Genomic DNA, 18,653 nt, shown 5'->3' on the forward strand with positions numbered 1-18,653 from the left:
CATTCCTGCACAGCATCCACATGTTCTTTGTTGTGCTGCAAAATCACTTCCCTTTTTTCTCTTACTCATGTTTTTTGATTCCGTCTTGTAGGGAAAAAAAAAAACAAAACAAAAAACAAAGCTGAACTGCCACACAAAATGCCAAACAGCAAATAATTATTTTAAATATGGCAAATCCTGTTTTATGTTTGAATGCTTCATGTCAGTAGTTTCTGTTTAAAAAAAAAAAAAAAAAAGAAAAAAAAAAAGAAGAAGCATTTTCCTTGAAAATGGTCTGGTACCAAAACTGGGCTGATTAGAATAAAAAAGTCAATTTCCACAGAGCAACTTCTAACTACCTTCAGAAGGCTGGAGAACTTTTGCTCAGGACCACTTAAAAAAAGACAAGTCTGGCTGCTTGAAAACTAAATGAAAAGAAAGTATTGATGAAAGACTTCTGCAGAGTACTGCAGTATTATTTAGTAACAACTGCAGTTCAACTAAAAAAAAAAAAAACTAGATGGTAAAATGACTGTACAGAACCATTTCCCAAATGAAATTAAAAAAAAGTATCTAAACATGTGATAAAAAAAACCAAAACCTGACAGTTATTTGATTTTTTTTTCCATTTATTCAATGAGACAGAATGTATCATGAATATAATAAGACATCTGTTACAACACACACTAAGAGATTCATTCATTCACATTTATATATATATATATATATATATCTATATATCAAGAACATAGTCCACAACACGATCACACAAAAGAGGTAAGAGGTGGAAGAATGTCTTAACCCCCAATGAATACACAGTACTTTGTCCCTTTATCCATTTACAAGTTCCCCTTTTGGTCAATTAACAGCATCACATCTGGGGGACATAAAACATCTATTTCCACTTTTTGTTACAGCTAGTAGAGTGCAAATGCAGCACCTGATTGGGGCCCACTGAGTTAAACCACAACATCATGGTGAGATGATCTATTAATGTTGTGTAATGGGCTGAGACAAAGTGTTGCTGTGTATACTTGTTGACAAAATCTGTAATAAATCAACAAAATGAAATGCTGATTTGTGAGGGTCACGGAATGTTCAAGGGGATGTAAACACAGGAATACGAGAGTTCACATGACTGAGGCAGACATTCAGAAAAAGGGCCAATTATTCTGAACCATGATGCACTGCACCGGGGTTTGGGAGAAGAGATGAGATGTAGGCTGCTCATTCCTCCAGGGTCCGGAAGGCGTTCTGCATATCCTCCAGCAACTGGGCGTAGTCTGCTTTAATCTTAGCCTCGCCATCTTTAACGGGATCCTAAATAATCCATTCAACATGATCAGGAAGTGGAACCTTACTTATTTTGAATAATGAGAAACACAACAAAATGCAGGTTTTCCACCAACAAAACAAATAATTATGTACCTTGAACTTCATGGAGCTGATCTTGTACAAGATCTCTCCCAAATGTTCCCTGATCATGGCCCAGGTGATTTTGTTGTCACTCTGAGCGGTTGACTCCACTGCGTGCCGAGCCATGTCATAGAATGCAATCATGTTGGAGAGGATGCCAACGGTCTTGTAGAAGGGGCAGAACCTGCGTACAGAGACAAAATATGTGAAGCTCCCGGTTAATAATCACATGACTGAACTCCATAATCACACTATTTCCTTTATGATTCTTCTGCACTAAAATTGTGTTCAAATCAAATCAAATCAAACTTTATTTCTTGAGCACTTTTCATGCCTCAGGCAACACAAAGTGCTTTACAGGATAAAATGAAGTCAAAAGGATTAAAACAAACAGTGGATAAAAAGGCATTTAAAAATAATTGACACAAGCTCTTTCCACACACACACTCACACACACAAGGACAAAGAGCAAAGAACCCCCCCACACCCACCCACATTCCCCGAAAAACATCATTCCCTGAATACTGTCTCTTTAACTGAATTCTGGTTAATAAAACAACTAAAAACATTCAGTAAGTAATAAAAAATGCTGTACTTCTCAAATGAATCAGACCTTTTTAAATAACATGTTGCATTCGCTGCCAGTACTGGTATTACACAAAGAATTACTGAAGGAAAAGACGAGACAGACAAGAAGAAACCTCGTTCATCTATCAGTTAATGTAGAACAACTTCAGTTTCTAGTACATAACAGCAAAACATGGAGCAGCATCAGACTCCTGGTGGTCTTTGGTTGTTCAGCTTTTGATCAGAACCTTGTAAGCAAATCTGCTTTCTTGATTCTTAACATAATTGGTTTGTGTTTTAACCATAGACTTTCTGAGCAAACTGAGTCGGCATAAAATCAAAATGGATGGTGTAGGTGTGCCCTAAACTTCTGGCACTACTTGACATATTTATATTTTGATAAACTTTTGCACAATACATTCTTACAAAGCATTTACATGCATGAAGAACATGGTGTATTTCAGGGTAACTGTCACCTGTCATAAGGAGTGTAACCGTTCTGCTGTAGGAAGTCATCTTTAATGAGCTTAGCAACTTCCAGAGTAATTTTATCAGTCTCAGCAAGGGAAGCCTGCAAACAAAATATTAATAGTTTTTAGATTTTTACAAGAGGTCAATTAATCTTTTTACTTTGCTTACAAGCCACAGCTTGATACTTTGCACATTCGATGCACTTATCACTCAGCCAATATGTGTGCAAATAGAAAATATGTCTTAAGAATAATCAAATTAGCTCATTTAATTTAATTTAGCTTTCCTCAGCTAAAATCTTTAATAAACATCCCAAACATGTACCATAGTCTCTAAATCTAAACTAATACAAGCTGCTGATGTAAACTAATCTGAACTCACCTTTCCTACAAGTTGCACAATTTCAGCCAGGTCTTCTTCCTCCTGGAGAATCTCCTTAGCCTTGGTGCGAAGGGGGACAAACTCAGGGAAGTGTTTATCATAATATTCATCCAGAGCTCGTGTGTACTTGCTGTAGCTGATTAGCCAGTTAACAGAAGGGAAATGCTTTCTCTGAGCCAGTTTCTTGTCCAAGCCCCAAAAGACCTACAAAAAAGGAAAACAACAAAGGCTAACACACACTGAGAAAGGTGCACAAGAAAGGAATTGTGACTGCTAAGTAAATTATTTCTAATGTTAAGATCACAGGTTGAGAGTTTTGGTCTTTTTGCTGACCTGAACAATTCCCAGCGTGGCTGAAGTGACAGGATCTGAGAAGTCTCCACCAGGGGGGGACACACTACCAAGAATTTAAATTATTAAAACTATCAGCTTGATAATGGATAATGAAGCATGATACCAACATAAGTTTTGAAGTGAAGAATAAACACCCTCAGGATTGTTAAGAAGTCAACTTACGCTCCGACAATGCTGACACTGCCTTCCCTCTCTGGATTCCCCAGGCATTTCACGCGTCCTGCGCGCTCATAGAAGGAGGCCAGTCTGGCGCCCAGGTAAGCAGGATAACCGCTGTCTGCACACATTTACAACTAATCACACCTGCTATGTCTTTACATGTTCACATAAATGTATCTAATGTAATAGATAAAGTCACCAGCCGGCATTTCTGCCAGTCTTCCAGAGATTTCTCTCAAAGCTTCGGCCCAACGAGATGTCGAGTCCGCCATCATGCTCACATTGTAGCCCATATCTCTAAAGTATTCAGACAGTGTGATCCCTGCAGAGATAAGTTGGTGAGGTTGAACAATCATCCAGAAAGCGACAACAACAGACTAAACGCTGCCTTCTTTGAAGACAATAGGATTTCAGGACAGTTGAAGTTTTCCCATAATTTTTTCAGAAAAAAATGTATTTCTTAGGTAACATAACTAAAAAAAGCAGCAATAAATACGTAGATTTTGCTCTTAGATGTGGTTTGTTGGCACCTGTGTAAATGGAAGCCTCTCTGGCAGCCACAGGCATGTTGGATGTGTTAGCAACCAGTGCTGTTCTCTTCATGATGCTTTCAACTTTGCCATCAACTTCCATGGTGAGCTGTTGGGAAAGAAGAGCATTAACATACAGTGTGAACACTCACTGTTTACTGAATGGATTTAGCTCTAAACACAGCTGCAGAGACAGAGGCTTATTTTTTTTATAAGCTTACAAAAAAAAACAAAAAACAGTTTTAATATCCATTTGCATAATTTGACTTACTGGAATTAGAATATCAGATGTAATGAATGTAAGATATACAGCAAAGCTTCAGCATAAACAATGATGGCTGCTGTTGATGAAGCAGTAATGGCCATGAAAACAGAAGGAGCTTATCAGGATCTCCCAGTAAAAAGATCCTGTTATGTACTGGCCGTTAAAAAAACATGAGAACAGTAAAACCTTGGCCTCGACCTACTCTGGCGTGGTGTTAAAACACCGGCAGTATGTCTGCACAGCAAATTATTACAGTTCTGACTCCCCCTGCAGTAATTTCTCATCTAATCCCAGATGTGTACAAAGTCTTACTTTCTATAAATGTTTGGACTCAAGAGTTTTCTAACTTTAGTTTGACCAAGGAGGATTAAAATTTACATTAAATTCTATTAATCAATTTCAACCTGTGTTTGTAATTCGGTGTAATTTATTGAAAGGTGTAATTATTTTGCAAACCAGCTGATACAGAGAACCTAGCGATTGTTAACAAGCTACAGTGTATGGGTATTTGCAAATAATGGATGCAGACTGTCATTTTAGGTGTGTAACAACATTATACTATATAAAAGGATCTGATTCTCTAATGACATCTCATTGAAGAAAAAGTCTAATATGAATATGTTTCTATTTAGAATTTAGGAGAAATACCTCCTTGGCATATCCAGTCTAGCAAAAAAGTTGTCAAAAGTGCAGCATTCCTCCACCTACCTCAGGAAAATCCCGCAGTACTTCAGACATTTCATTACCACGTTCTCCACAGCCGACATAGATGATGACATCACTGTTGGAGTATTTAGACAATGACTGTGAGATCACCGTCTTTCCACATCCAAAGGCTCCTGGTATAGCAGTGGTGCCCCCCTGCACACATCTATACAGTATAAATATTATAAAGTTTTATTATCACACAGTATAAACCATGAACTACACATATGCAAACATACACCAGTCAAACACTCACTACAAATATAACAGACTGTAATGAACATATCAGAATGTCGAAATAAATTATCCTGCATTCAAAACTAAAAATCAGTCATAATTATGAATAAAATTGAGTGGCGTCTCTCTTCTTGGGAGAAATACTCACGGAAAAAGCGCGTCGAGAACTCTCTGACCAGTGAGCAATGGATGGTTAGCAGGTAGTTTCTCTGTTACTGGGCGGACTTGTCGCACTGGCCACACCTGCATCATGGTGAACTTCTCCTTTATGCCTTCAAATTCAAGCTCTAGAACCACATCCTGAGGGCAAAAAGATTGAAAGCCCATTGAAAACTTGGGAGGAAAAAAAACAAAAAAGAAAAGCATCCTGCTTTAGGAAAAGCACTCACAGAAATGTCATAGTTCCCTGGTGGAGCCAAATATGTGACGGTGCCTCTGTTGCGGGGTGGAAGCATCAGCTTGTGTCTGATTAAGGAGTTTTCAAACACCATACCATAAATATCGCCTCCTGTTATGTGACTACCAACCTAGAGGAGAAAAATGGGAAATGAGTCAGTTCCAGTAGAACAGCAGAAATCAGAAATCATACCACAAGTAAAACCTTTCTTACCCGAAGGTTCTGGCCCGGAGAAAACTCCCATTTGATGTCTCTATTAAGAGCACCGATGTTAACTCCTCTTGGGATGTAGATACTTTGAGTGAGGTCATTAATGTCTTTCAGTGGACGTTGGATACCATCAAAGATGGAGCCCATGATACCCGGTCCGAGCTCTACAGAGAGAGGTTTACCTGTTCGTAGGACGGGGTCACCAACAGACACACCAGCTGGGACGCGAAGTTAGGGGAAACAAAACAAAACCACAAACTCATTCCCACGTCACCTTCTATGAGTTCTCAGAAATATTGATTTACCAGCATTTAACGCTATGCTTTTTTTTTTTTTTTAACGTGTTTAACAACAAAGAAATGAATCACATCAGCAAAAAGGATACACGTCTCCTCATAGACTTGGATAGTTGCCATGTCACCCTCTAGACGGATGATTTCTCCTACCAGCTCACTGTGACCAACACGAACCAGTTCATACATGGCAGCTCCAGCCATTGCAGTAGCAGTCACCACTGTTGATTGAACACATTTGGAAAAGCAAGAAAGAAAAACAAAGAAAAGTCTATAACTTAATCTCGTATGAAATAGGACTTAAAAAGTCATTCAAGAAACAAGAAACAACAAGAATGGAATTTTCATTTGATAAAAGATATAAACTATTCGTACAAGTAAAGCTAATTAGCTATGCCTCAGGATGTAATCGACCATTGTGGGCAAAGCTGAGAAAAATAAATGCAAAGTAAAGGCAATTTTTTGATGAAGGCATCATTTTGTATTATATGATAAGGCAAAAATATAGAATTTTAAAATGTATAATTTGTGAAAGTTTCTTGTAGACTTCTCAAGATAAAATAAAAATTTAAATTAGAAATCGATACCAAAATTTGACAAGTTTCACCCATGACCAGAACCGGGTCTTGGCATAGGACTGGAAGCCGACACGTTAGGATGGGTGCCGCTTGCATTGGAGACGTCAATAAAAAAGATCTCCGACTGGTGGCATTTACTTGTCCACAGGTGAACAGGTAGAGAAAAATATTAACAAGACCCCCACTCTTTGGTGTTTGTCATTATTTATTTGATCTTGCCAGAACCTGACCAACATGAAGCGCTGCGCTAGAGGGAGGTGGCGAGTTATGGGCACATTTCATGAAGTAGTAAAAATATTAACAACTGTTCAAGTGCACAGGAGCAGCTCCCAGAAAGATTGGAAAAGAGGTTCCATGGTAGAGATAAGTGGTTTTCATCCAACATTAAAATGTAGTTTACCTTTTCATCTGTACCAGCTAGAATCTGGTTAAGCTGAAATACAGCATTGTTCTCCTAATTCTGTAGACGCTGTTAAACTACAGAACTGTAGAGCAGCTCCATATTTTAGTAACAATAGTCAGCTTGATGGTGTCATATGTTAACATGTTCAGTTTTGTTCTGTCTGCTACAGCTCTGTAAATTTATTCAGTCCAGAATCACTGAGGAAGTCCTGCTTCTAAAAGCTGCTGCAGATGAACGTTTACTTATATTTTCACTTACTGAAAAATGTAAGTTTAAGCAATTACTTGAATAATGATGATGATGGAAATTAGGAGTCATTAACATTATTGTATTACTACCACTTAATGTTAAGCAGACAAATGTAAGTAGAAGTAAAAAAAAAAAAAAAGTTGTTTATTACAATGCCTACTTTAAATGAAGATGTATTTTATACCATTGACTGAATGAATGGGTGTAACAGTGCAGATGTTCTGTGTGTTTATTTCCAGTTACAAGTCAGCAAACAAGCAGCAGCAGGTGAACAGTAGCTAGAAGCAGTCATGTTTCCAATTTTAATAGGATCAAATTCAGACACTTTAACAGTTTAATTATATTGTATGTTCACAACAGATCTGTCAAAATATTGAGATAGAACGCACATACAGGTCACCCTGTCCTGTTTATCTGGAATGTTTTTGTCCAATTGTCCTCACATGGAAACAACAAAAAACTACTTTTATTATAAAAAAAAAACAACAACCCATAACTTTGCCTACAGCACTGACTAGGGCCGGCTCTACACATAACAATCTAGCAAACGAAAAAAAAATGGGGTGTAATACAATATTGATATATCAAAATATTTTGTGTGTCAGTATTATATAGATATTCAAAAGCATTGTATCGATTTTCTCAAACAATTGAAAAATGGACAGTAAACCAGACCTGGTCCAGACACTCCATGGACGTATCCAAACCGGCTTTCTCGTTCCTCATCCTGTATCTTTGGAAGTTTTGAAGTGTCCATCTTGATATTTTCAGTCCTGCAAAGCCCACAGATTAATGAAGTGGAGACATGGCTGCTTACAATATATTTCAATTAAACACAAACTGCAAACCCTGTAGAAGCGCTTCATTATTGACAGGAAGACTAAAGTTACATAACAAATATACAATTTTTCTAATTTTGTTTTGCCTCCAGGACAAGCAATTTTTTTTCCCACAAAATAATTAAGGATATATGAATTAGCAGCATAATGTGTATTAATCCAATGGATTCTCTGATAAATGAATGGCCAACTCTAGTAATGTAAGGTCAGAAGCAACACCGGCTGCAGCTACAATACCTTACGTACGTTTCTCTTACACCAACAACTGTAACTAAAACAAGAAAACACTGCTGATTTCTAAGATCCTATTTGTGGGACAGATGGTAGCTCTATGTTTGCCTTTACAGAGGTAACGATGGGAGAAAAGCTGATTTGTGCGTGTGCCCGTGAAGTCAGGTGACAAGCTAGCAAATGCTAGCAATAATCATCAACAATACATAAAGCTTAAGCCATATAAACGATTTATCAGCAAACATTTGGTCAGTGTACGGAAAAAAACAAAAACCGTCACAAACCTAAAGTCACAAAGCACTCATATAAATATCTTACCTTACTTATATGCTGTTGTCCAGGTTTGTGTCTACCGTTGCAGGCTGAGGGGAAGCTTCCTTTTGCTAATCACCTGCTGGACACCGGACTGTCACGGGAAAGGCAACATCGCCATTGTGGCTCAAGTGACTTCCTCTGCCGTGACGCACTTAGCGCTTTACGGACCCAATATGGCGTCCGATGTTCACCAGTTTCACCGCAATTCCCTTGGTTTTCACGTTTCTACTCCGGGTATTACTGACCTCTGCTGTATTTAAAGGAAAGTTCTTGAAATGTTGTACTTTCAGTATTTTGTATAACATATTCTTTTTTTTTTTTTTTTTTTTTTTTTTTGTCACTTTTGCTTGGGCTCTGTATAAACATACATGTTCACTCCCAATAAATCCTGTTGATATCAAATGCCAGTTGTCCAAAAGTTCACAAACTGTCTCAGGTTTAACAGTAAATGGATTAATCAATGGACGGACAAGGTGTTAATCTAGTTTAATACTATTTTAATCATATTGGTTATTTAGATCTAAGCTTTTTTAATTACACATTTCTCTTTTAGTCTAGACAATAACCATGGCTTTTATATTGTTATATCTACTGTCTTAATAAAAAAAAGTTCAGATTATACCACTGCTGGTTTGTGTCTAGGAAGGATGAAGCTAAAAAGGAGGAAAATTAAGAAAATTAAATAATGCAAAGAAAAAGGGGACACAAATAAAATATTTTTTTAAATATAGGTTTAATGATATGTCAGACCCATCACAACAAATGACAATAGTTTATCAAGCTATATCTAAAAGCATTCAGATATAATAGATCTACTTCAAATACTGTAAGAAAGTGGGACAATCACAAATTGAGGTAGCAATAACAAAAATTAATGCTTACATGATATAAGGATTTGTTTTTAAAGGGAAATTACATCACATGATAAAAAAGAAAACATTGAACATCTTGCATTATGGTGCTGAACTTCAAATATGCTTAATGCAGTACCTATTTTGACTTATAGCAGGAGAAGTGAAGGTGTTGGTCTGTTCTAGCCATTCACTTAGCTAAGACATTGTAAGAAGGAGTCAGTGTTCACCAGACAGGGACTCTGAAACTAAATAAGATGCATTGAGCTTACCTAATCAATGCATGAAATATTTATAGCAGTGTTTTTTCCTACAGTGCGTTCTTTGAAAAAGGCCTGATGCTTGAACTTCTACTGCACATGGGTAAAGTCTGTTCAAAGGGTCACTTTAAAACAAAGTGAATATTTTATTTGAACAATGGAGTTAGTATGTCAGAGTTACAGAAACTAACAGCTTATTTCATGAGTGATAAAATAAAAAATCAAATAAAACTCGATTAACATGATAAAAATATTTATTTTCAAACTATGCAGTAGATGTGAACACTTAACAGATTAAGTAAAGTAGTGCAAACTGTGCAATTGTACCATTTCCACATTAAATGTAAATGAACAAGAAAAACTAATATAAAAGGTGCAACAGCATGACTGAGCATATAGAGGACACTACATGAACCCAAACAAAATTCTGCTTGATGTGCTTACATTACATTTAACGGAAAACTGCAGCCGGGTGTGAAATCTTGTGTTTGGTCAGTCTGACCATTCATTCTCATCAAGCTCTGAGTCATCCTCAGAGTCACTGTATTCAACTGCAATGCGTCGAGAAAGGATGGTTGCCACGTCATTCCCCACTGGCTCCCGTTTGTTCTGCTGTTCTTGCTGCTCTTGAACCTTTTTCAGTTGGATTCCTGATGAAGATGCATATATTTCAAATGATATTTCAAACATTACTGTAGTGTCACTTAGTATCATGCAATGAGGAGCAAATACTTTTAGAGTATCATGTTCTTGTTCATTTATCTTATTGTTACCTTAAAGAAAGAAATTAATCTTAATAGCTCAGATACTCTGACTCACCCATCCGTATAGCAGACAGTAGGTCACTTCTTGCATCTCTTACTGGTTTAGTTTCTGCTCTGCTGCCTTCACTGTGTCCTGGCCGATGAGAGGGTCCAGAAGGCGGAGGGAGAGGAGGAGGTGGGGGACCTGGAGGAGGAGGGACCATGGATGGCCCCGGAGGGGGTACTGGTGGGAGTGGGTACCCAGGGCCTACAAGCAAAACTCCATTTTGTGATGCTGGAGGTAGTGGACCCAGAGGAAAACCAAAAGCTGTCTGTGCAGATGGAATTGATGGCGGATGAGGAACTGAGCTGTTTGATAGCAAAATGAAAAGAGAACTATGTTGCAAGACCTGGAAAATTTTGATTATCTTTAAATTTCTGATTATAAAAACAACAAATGCACTTACTTGTAATCTGCAGGCAGACGTACTGAACCATTTATTCTGTCTGCAGCATGAGGTTCTGCTGTCGCATAGGTCACTCTCTTATAGTTGACATCAATGCTATGGTATTCATGCTCCACAGGTGGTGAGGGGTGTGCATTTCCAGGGATGTAATCATGGGATTTTGTATAGTTGCAAGCAGCTTGGGTAGGTACCGGAGGGATTGGGTAGTCCAGGAGATCAGGCCTGGATAAACAATCACAGGGAGATTCTCATGCAAATGCCTCCACATTACCAGATACCAAATTTGTTGTTACATAGTCAAAACAGAATCTTTACATAACAAGGATAAAAAATAAATATGATGGGGTTCTGTGTAAAATGCACACTGCCTTAATCACAGAACTGTAAAGAATATTTGCCCCCTTCCTGATTTCTTACTTTTTGCAAATTTGTCACTTAAATATGTCAGATCATCACATGTTTTAACATTTGACAAACATAACCCGAGTAAATACAAAATGCAGTTTTTAAATGGTGATTTTATTTAAAGTGGAACTATTATGTGCATTTCAGGCTAATTTATTTATATTTCTGAGACCAGAAGGGCTGGGATTGATCGAGTTATTGTCACAAATCGCTTTATTTACTTCAGACCGACCCTCTCCGTAGGCTGTCAGATCAGCCTGTGGGCAAAACGAGTGGATTGAGACTCTTCCGCATTAAGCCCCGCCTCCCACCACTGCACTACATCGGGAGCGCGCACCGCAACTGCTTTTGCCGTCATTGTAACATCTCATAAACAGAAGGATTAGGCTAATATGAACTCATCCATCCATCCATCCATCTTCTGCCGCTTATCCGGGGTCGGGTCGCGGGGGCAGCAGCCTAAGCAGGGAAGCCCAGACTTCCCTCTCCCCAGCCACATTTGCCAACTCTGCGGGGGGGATCCCGAGGCGTTCCCGAGAGATGTAATCCCTCCAGCGTGTCCTGGGTCTTCCCTGGGGTCTCCTCCCAGAGGGACGTGCCTGGAACACCTCGCCAGGGAGGCGTCCAGGAGGCATCCTGACCAGATGCCCGAGCCACCTCAACTGGTTCCTCTCGATGCGGAGGAGCAGCGACTCTACTCTGAGCCCCTCCCGGATGACCGAGCTCCTCACCCTATCTCTAAGGGTGAGCCCGGCCACCCTGCGGAGGAAACCCATTTCAGCCGCCTGTATACAATATCTCGTTCTTTCGGTCACGACCCACAGCTCATGACCATAGGTGAGGGTAGGAACGTAGATCGACTGGTAAATCGAGAGCTTCGCCTTCTGGCTCAGCTCCTTCTTCACCACGACAGACCGGCGCAGAGTCCGCATTACTGCAGACGCCGCACCGATCCGTCTGTCGATTTCGCGCTCCATCCTTCCCTCACTCGTGAACAAGACCCCGAGATATTTAAACTAATTGCTGCCACCCAGCTCACATTGCACCCGACCCCTACGGCTCCTCCCGCAGATGGTGAGCCCACGGGAGGTGGGGCCCATGTAACCCTTTCAGGCTGAGCCCGACCGGGCCCCATGGGTGAAGGCCCGGCCACCAGACGCTCGCTCTCGTACTCCACCTCCAGGCCTGGCTCCAGAGGGGGGTCCCGGTAACCCGCATCCAGGCAAGGGAACATTCATGCCCAGGTTGGTCGTCATCATAGAGGTCGATGAGCCGTGCTTGGTCTGGTCCCTCCCCTAGACACCTGTTTGCCATGGGTGACCCTACCAGGGGCATAAAGCCCCCGACTACATAGCTGCTAGGATCTTCGGGACGCACAAACCCCTCCACCATGATAAGGTGACGGCTCAGGGAGGGGTAATATGAACTCAATAAAAAAAAACCAAAATACAATGTCAACACATAGCTTACAGCCCTACATGTTGGAACCTGAATCAGAGCCTGAAAACAAAGTGGAAAACAGCAACCCACAGCAACGAATGCAGCAGGATGTCTCTCTTTGGTAAACTCACCAGCCATCGTTCAAAATAACTTTATCTGATGTTTTCCACCTGCCTGATGTATTTGTACATGCCCTTGTTAACCAGTAGAAGGTAACCAATCACCGAACCTTATCCCCCGGGACGTCACAAGGATTTCCAAGTAGAAAAAACTCTCTAAAACGACGTGTTTTTCGTCGCCAAGGAAACCGAACGGAGAGAGTGCTGGAACTCAAACTCAAACATGCGTTTAGGTGATAAAAAACAGTGCCGTTCACATGTCTGATGAGGATTCAACACTGTAACACTGTAAAACGCTCAGAAAACTCAAAATACCATAATAGGACCCCTTTATAAGGAATAAGGAAAAAGCTCTTCAAGCCTTCATGGACCTATATGAAAAAGTAGTTGGCCTAATAACTGGTTGTGCCACCTGCAGCAGCATCAACTGCAACCAAGCATATGCAATAACTGGCAATGAATCTTTCACATCACTGTGGAGGAATTTTGGCCCACTTTTCTCCACAGAATTTTTTTTAACTCAGCCACATTGAAAGGTTTTTGAGCATTAGCTGTTTAAGGCCTCACCACATCATTTCAACTGGATTCAAGTCTGGATTTTACACACAGATTGAAAGCCTGTTTTTCCTTTATATATAAAATCACAATTTAAAATCAGTGTCTTGAATTTACTCAGGTCATGTTTGTCTAATATTAAAACTAGTGTGATGATCTGAAACATTTAAGTATGAATAATTTGCAAAATACTAATAAATCAGGAATGGGCTAATATTGTTTCACATCACTGTACAAGTCTTATTCGACTTCTTTAAACCCACCTCAATAAGCCAATAAGCTGTTGAAGTGAGTGATTTAATTTGAATGTTGCATTGGACAAAACATTAAAATGATTACATTTAAAAACTGCAGGTATGTGGACCATTAGGGCCAGAGCTGGATGAACTTGCCTATGACAAACATGTTAACCACTTTGAAGGTGCTAAATATTCATTTTTTATTTAGAATTACATAAAAATTGACAGTCATTTTGGCTCCCTAAAAAAAGCTTTTTGTAAAGTCGCACTGTGATTGGAGTCATGTGGTAAAGGTCAACCTGCTTACCCATCCAGTTTTAATATTCTATTTATTTATTTATTTACTACCTATCAAAAACAACCCACACAGTATGATGGTGCCACTGCCATGATACACAATAGGAGGAACTTTCTGGGGTGATGAGGGCATTGAAGTTTCAACAAAAAACAGTTTTCATGATGGACAGATAAGTTTTGTTTTCTTTTTAAAGTTGCTTTTATCTGTCCATTGTTCAACAAAGCTCCACTTTGTGTAGTGTACTGATTTAAGAAGTCAAATGAGCCGAGATTCAAATCTCAGGTTAAGGGTTACCTTTAGTCTTTTGGCTTCTGATGAAATGATTTTTCTTCTATACACATTCAATAAGGAAATGACTCAGTGTAATGTGATTAATCAACATGGTAAACACTTCCCTGTCCTCTATAAAAAGTCTTTCAGCTTTTTTATAGAGCTATTTCATTTAAACAAAAGTATCCCCCTGGTAATGCTAACACACACCTGAGAGGTTAAAATGTAGTCTTATATATAATATCTCCTTTAATTAACTACATGATGGGCACATATATACCAACATTTGTGCAGCTTTAGTCTGGAAGTAGACAGAACACTGAACGCCACTTGACCATCAGGATCAAAATAGATTTAATTTTGGAATTTTTATTCTAAACACACATAAGTAATAAAAGCTTCACACACTGGATGCAGTCCTATTATGAAAAGAAAGAAAGGAAGAAAGCAAGAAAGAAAGAAAGAAAGAAAGAAAGAAAGAAAAAAGAGAAAGCAAAACACTTACCTGCCATCTGGAGAAAGTGAGCCCTCTGATGATGCTCCACGTCGAAGAGTCTGGGGATGGCGGTGATCTGGACGAAGCTCTTTATCAAAAGCCATCATGTTCCACTCTTGCCTGCGGTTTCGTGCTTTTCTCACCTTCTTTACCTCACGTTGAAGCGTGCTGCTCTCCACACATCGCTTCTGTTCCTGAGAGAAGGTGGATTGAGAGGTAAAGAATGAAGAAGAACTTGATGAATAGCAAGAATGAGCATTGAGAGGTAAAGAGGACTGTGCTCTCACCCTTTGCCTTCTCCTTTCTTTCCTCTTATCCTCAGTGTCCTGAAGCATCTTCTCTTTCCACAAGTCGAAAAAGTATGACGGGTCAGAGTAGAATTTTATCGCATCAATGGAATCCTCTCTGTATTCAGTAAAGATCAATCAGCATTGTAATGCTATCACTGAAAATGAAAACTAGCTTGATGTTTGAATTAAAAACCATTTGGCACCTGTAAGCTGTGAGGTTGCTGAGAGGGGGAGGCCTGTCACTGCTGTTGTACATGTCAGCTACAGAGTTAGGAGTGCTTCCCCTGGATAACACCTGTTGGTCCTGGACAGTGGAGCTTCTAAATGCTTTTCTCATGTTTATGTCCCGAAGAGAGACTGAGAGACAGGAATACATAGGATTAAAGATTAATTTAAATTACCTGAGAGTAAACAACAGAGCAGTCTAATAAATTAAAAGACAGATGGTTTTCTAGGGAACTAACCCTCTTCCACACTGGAGTCCAGCTGGGTGACTTTGACCGCTAAGCGGTCAATCCGGTCCTGGAGAGAGTTTGCACGCACGTAAAATGTGTTGGCCTCGTTGAAAAGTTCCCCAAAAACATTTTCTGCCTGTTTACCTTTAAACAGTAGCAAAGGGGAGAAGAAAAAGAAATTACTATATGGTGTACTTAACCTTATGGTTAAGAAAGAAAAGAGGAATTTTACTCTTCAGGTTTTCCCACATTCCAAAGAGATGCATGTTAGGTTAATCGGCCACTCTAAATTCTCCATAGGAGCGTGTGTGAGCATGAATGGTTGTGTGGGCTCTAGGATAGATTGGCAACCTGTCTAGGGTGTAGCCTGACTCTCGCCTGCAAATTGTTGGGATACGCTCCAGCTTCTCTGAATTGGAGTAAGCAGTAGAATGAATGAATGAATGACAACCAGTTAAAGAAATGGCAATAAAAAACATGGGCTTCCTTAAACACACCTTTTTCTGGCTCCGGTTCATTTCTGGATTATTCCTCTGGATTATGCACTACCATTAAGTGCTTACTTGCTGCACATCACAGCAGCTCTGATCCACTTAATGTGAAAGCTATCATTAGGCTGACTGTGTCGGTGCTTCCACCTCCCAACTCTTCGTCTTATCTGACATTCGTACGAAGCTTTACGGTAAGCTCTAAGCCTCTGTTACTTCACTAAATCCACAGGCAGGGGAAATCAAACACACATTCACACACACACACACACACACATACACACACACACACATACACATGCTGATCAGAGAATCAGTGGTCCAGATGTCCTGGAGAAAAAAAAACAAATGCTACATCTATATTTTTCTCTTTCATTTCATAATATTCTAAAGCATCACTCCTCATACTAGAAATACAAAGGTATACTCTCTCTTCAACACAAGAGTTATCCCAGCAACCCAACATATTTATAACATAATGTATTACTTTGCTGTAGATTAAATTAAATGATTCTTCCTGTGGACTAAAAAACATTTAATTTTGAAACACATAAGGCATTGCAACAAATGTAAAAAAGCAAAAGCATTGCAGACTGTAAATCATAACTAACATACATATATATATATATATATATATATATATATATATATATATATATATATATATATATATATATATATATATATATATATATATATATATATACATATATATATATATACATATATATATATATTTATTTATATATATATATATATATATATATATATACATATATATATAAATATATATATATACATATATATATATATATATATATATATATATATATATATATATATATATATATATATATGTATATATATATATATATATATATATATATATATGTATATATATATATATATATATATATATATATATATATACACACACATATATATATATATTAATTAATGATTTCTAAGTGAGCCTTTTCCTTATAACAAAAGGTTGCAGCTGTTGCAGGGAAATGAGATATTAAATCTGATTTGAAAAAACAAAGGAGATGACAGAAAACTTTAACACAAACAGCTTAAAGGTTTTTTGGCATTAATTCATGTGAATTTCTAAATTCTCCTGGGTAAATCACAAAGAGATTTGTTTGTATGCATCTAGTATATCATGGTCTGAATAACGTCTGAAAGTCATCTCTCATTTTGAAGATGAGCTCACTATATATACACCTTTAAGTAATCAGCAGGGATTAGTAAGCATGCGAGATTATGGTTCAGGATTCACGATCAAATCATTTTAAAACCTGCATTTATGCAACAGTGATTAATGCAAAAAGTGTTGTCAGAATGTGGTTCTCTTGCAGTTTCCAAATAAACTATCAGTGGGTTTCTCCCTTACACCAAAATCACGAAAGCTCTTCTAATTAGTTGTTTTAAATCTCCCCCAGAAGTGTGTGCATGCTTCAGCTCATCTGTATCTCAATGAAAAGATAAGCAAGAAAAATGGGTGGAATATTGCTTGTTACATAAACAATTAGATTAGAAGCTGTCAGGTTTCAGTGTAATTTACCATCATCAAACTTGATTCATTCTAATTTTGTGTTTTTTTGCTGGTTATTTGGCAAAGTGGTTCACATGCTTACCAATCTTTCCATACAGCCTGTGTAAGAAACATTAATCTTCAGCTTTCCATCTTTAGGTAATGTTCTCAGGCTAAAATGGTATCTGAACATTTCATTTGAGCACATGTGATCTTACTCAGACTACTGAGCTGACGAATGATGGCAGACAGCGTGTTGTTGGTTACACATTCCAGCTCACTGCCAATCCCATCAGGCACGGCACCATGGCACAGGTGCCGAGGTTCAATGTTTCTCTTGACCAGAGGCATGACCTCTTCTCACATGCCGAGAGTCACACCTGCCGTGGAGCAAAGGACACAGCTGGCAGCTCAGCAGATCCCGCAACCTGCAGAAAAGAATAATTAACACCTTGAATCTAATTAATAAAAATATAACAGCCTTTGTTATTGCCTCTTTTTCTTTGTAAACCACGTGGATGAAAAGTGTTGAATGAATGCATTCTTATTAGGCTATTTGTATTCATAACATGCATATTTTTATAGTATTCACAATATTCACAGCTTTCACACCACTGGTTAAATGGCTTTATTATAATGTTTTGATGTGTTGTGTTGGGCTTTTTGTTGTTGATTGTTCCAATTTACCACCAACTATCAAAGTGGTACAACTACTGACATTTTTGTATGCCATCAACATGCTCTGCAGCAGCTACTTTATTCTGCGAACTCATTCTGAAAAATGAAAAGTCTAGAAAACAATTGTGGCATTTTTAAAAAGATAAATCTGCAATTCAATTTACATAGATTCATTAAATGGATTTAAAAAAACAAGGTTGTCTCTTGCAAAATGTAGAATAGAACAGACTTACACGCAATGACTGAAGGAATTTGTGATAGCAACACCAAATGAACATTTTAGTGTATTTTTAAAATAATATACCATAACACAAGCTTACAAGTGCTACAATCCATTCCTCATTTATTAGACATGTTGTTGGTTGACATTCTTTGGCTGACTCCATAACTTCTACAGCTAAGGAAGAAGTTTTGTTTTTCTTTTGAAATAAAACAATTCATGGATTTTTTTTTCTCTGTACTTATGTCAACATTGCAATTGCA

The 18,653-nt window shown here is 38.4% G+C and overlaps 2 protein-coding genes across 2 annotated transcripts; both read right to left on the reverse strand.

Annotated features, from left to right (window-relative positions):
- Nucleotides 1–754: 754 nt before the first annotated feature.
- Nucleotides 755–8,655, reverse strand: LOC306761191 (V-type proton ATPase catalytic subunit A). The gene is made up of 15 exons (XM_079247292.1): nt 8,583–8,655; nt 7,870–7,967; nt 6,057–6,185; nt 5,675–5,889; nt 5,454–5,591; nt 5,213–5,364; nt 4,831–4,993; nt 3,858–3,966; nt 3,527–3,649; nt 3,331–3,445; nt 3,148–3,211; nt 2,815–3,018; nt 2,439–2,533; nt 1,408–1,579; nt 755–1,299 (listed from the first exon to the last, which is right to left on the reverse strand). The coding sequence occupies exons 2-15, from the start codon at nt 7,949–7,951 to the stop codon at nt 1,207–1,209; spliced, it is 1,854 nt and encodes a 617-aa protein (XP_079103418.1). The 5' UTR covers nt 7,952–7,967; nt 8,583–8,655; the 3' UTR covers nt 755–1,206.
- Nucleotides 8,656–10,182: 1,527 nt separating this feature from the next.
- On the reverse strand, nt 10,183–17,843 carry LOC306761136 (actin-binding protein WASF3-like; the record flags this gene model as incomplete). The annotated part of the gene is made up of 8 exons (XM_079247232.1): nt 10,183–10,340; nt 10,510–10,802; nt 10,901–11,122; nt 14,732–14,916; nt 15,010–15,127; nt 15,216–15,369; nt 15,477–15,611; nt 17,711–17,843. 8 exons carry the CDS (start codon nt 17,841–17,843, stop codon nt 10,183–10,185), a joined length of 1,398 nt encoding a protein of 465 aa, XP_079103358.1.
- Between the last annotated feature and the right edge of the window lie 810 nt (nt 17,844–18,653).

Source organism: Telmatherina bonti (assembly GCF_933228915.1).
Source record: "Telmatherina bonti genome assembly, chromosome: 10".
NCBI lineage: Eukaryota > Metazoa > Chordata > Actinopteri > Atheriniformes > Telmatherinidae > Telmatherina > Telmatherina bonti.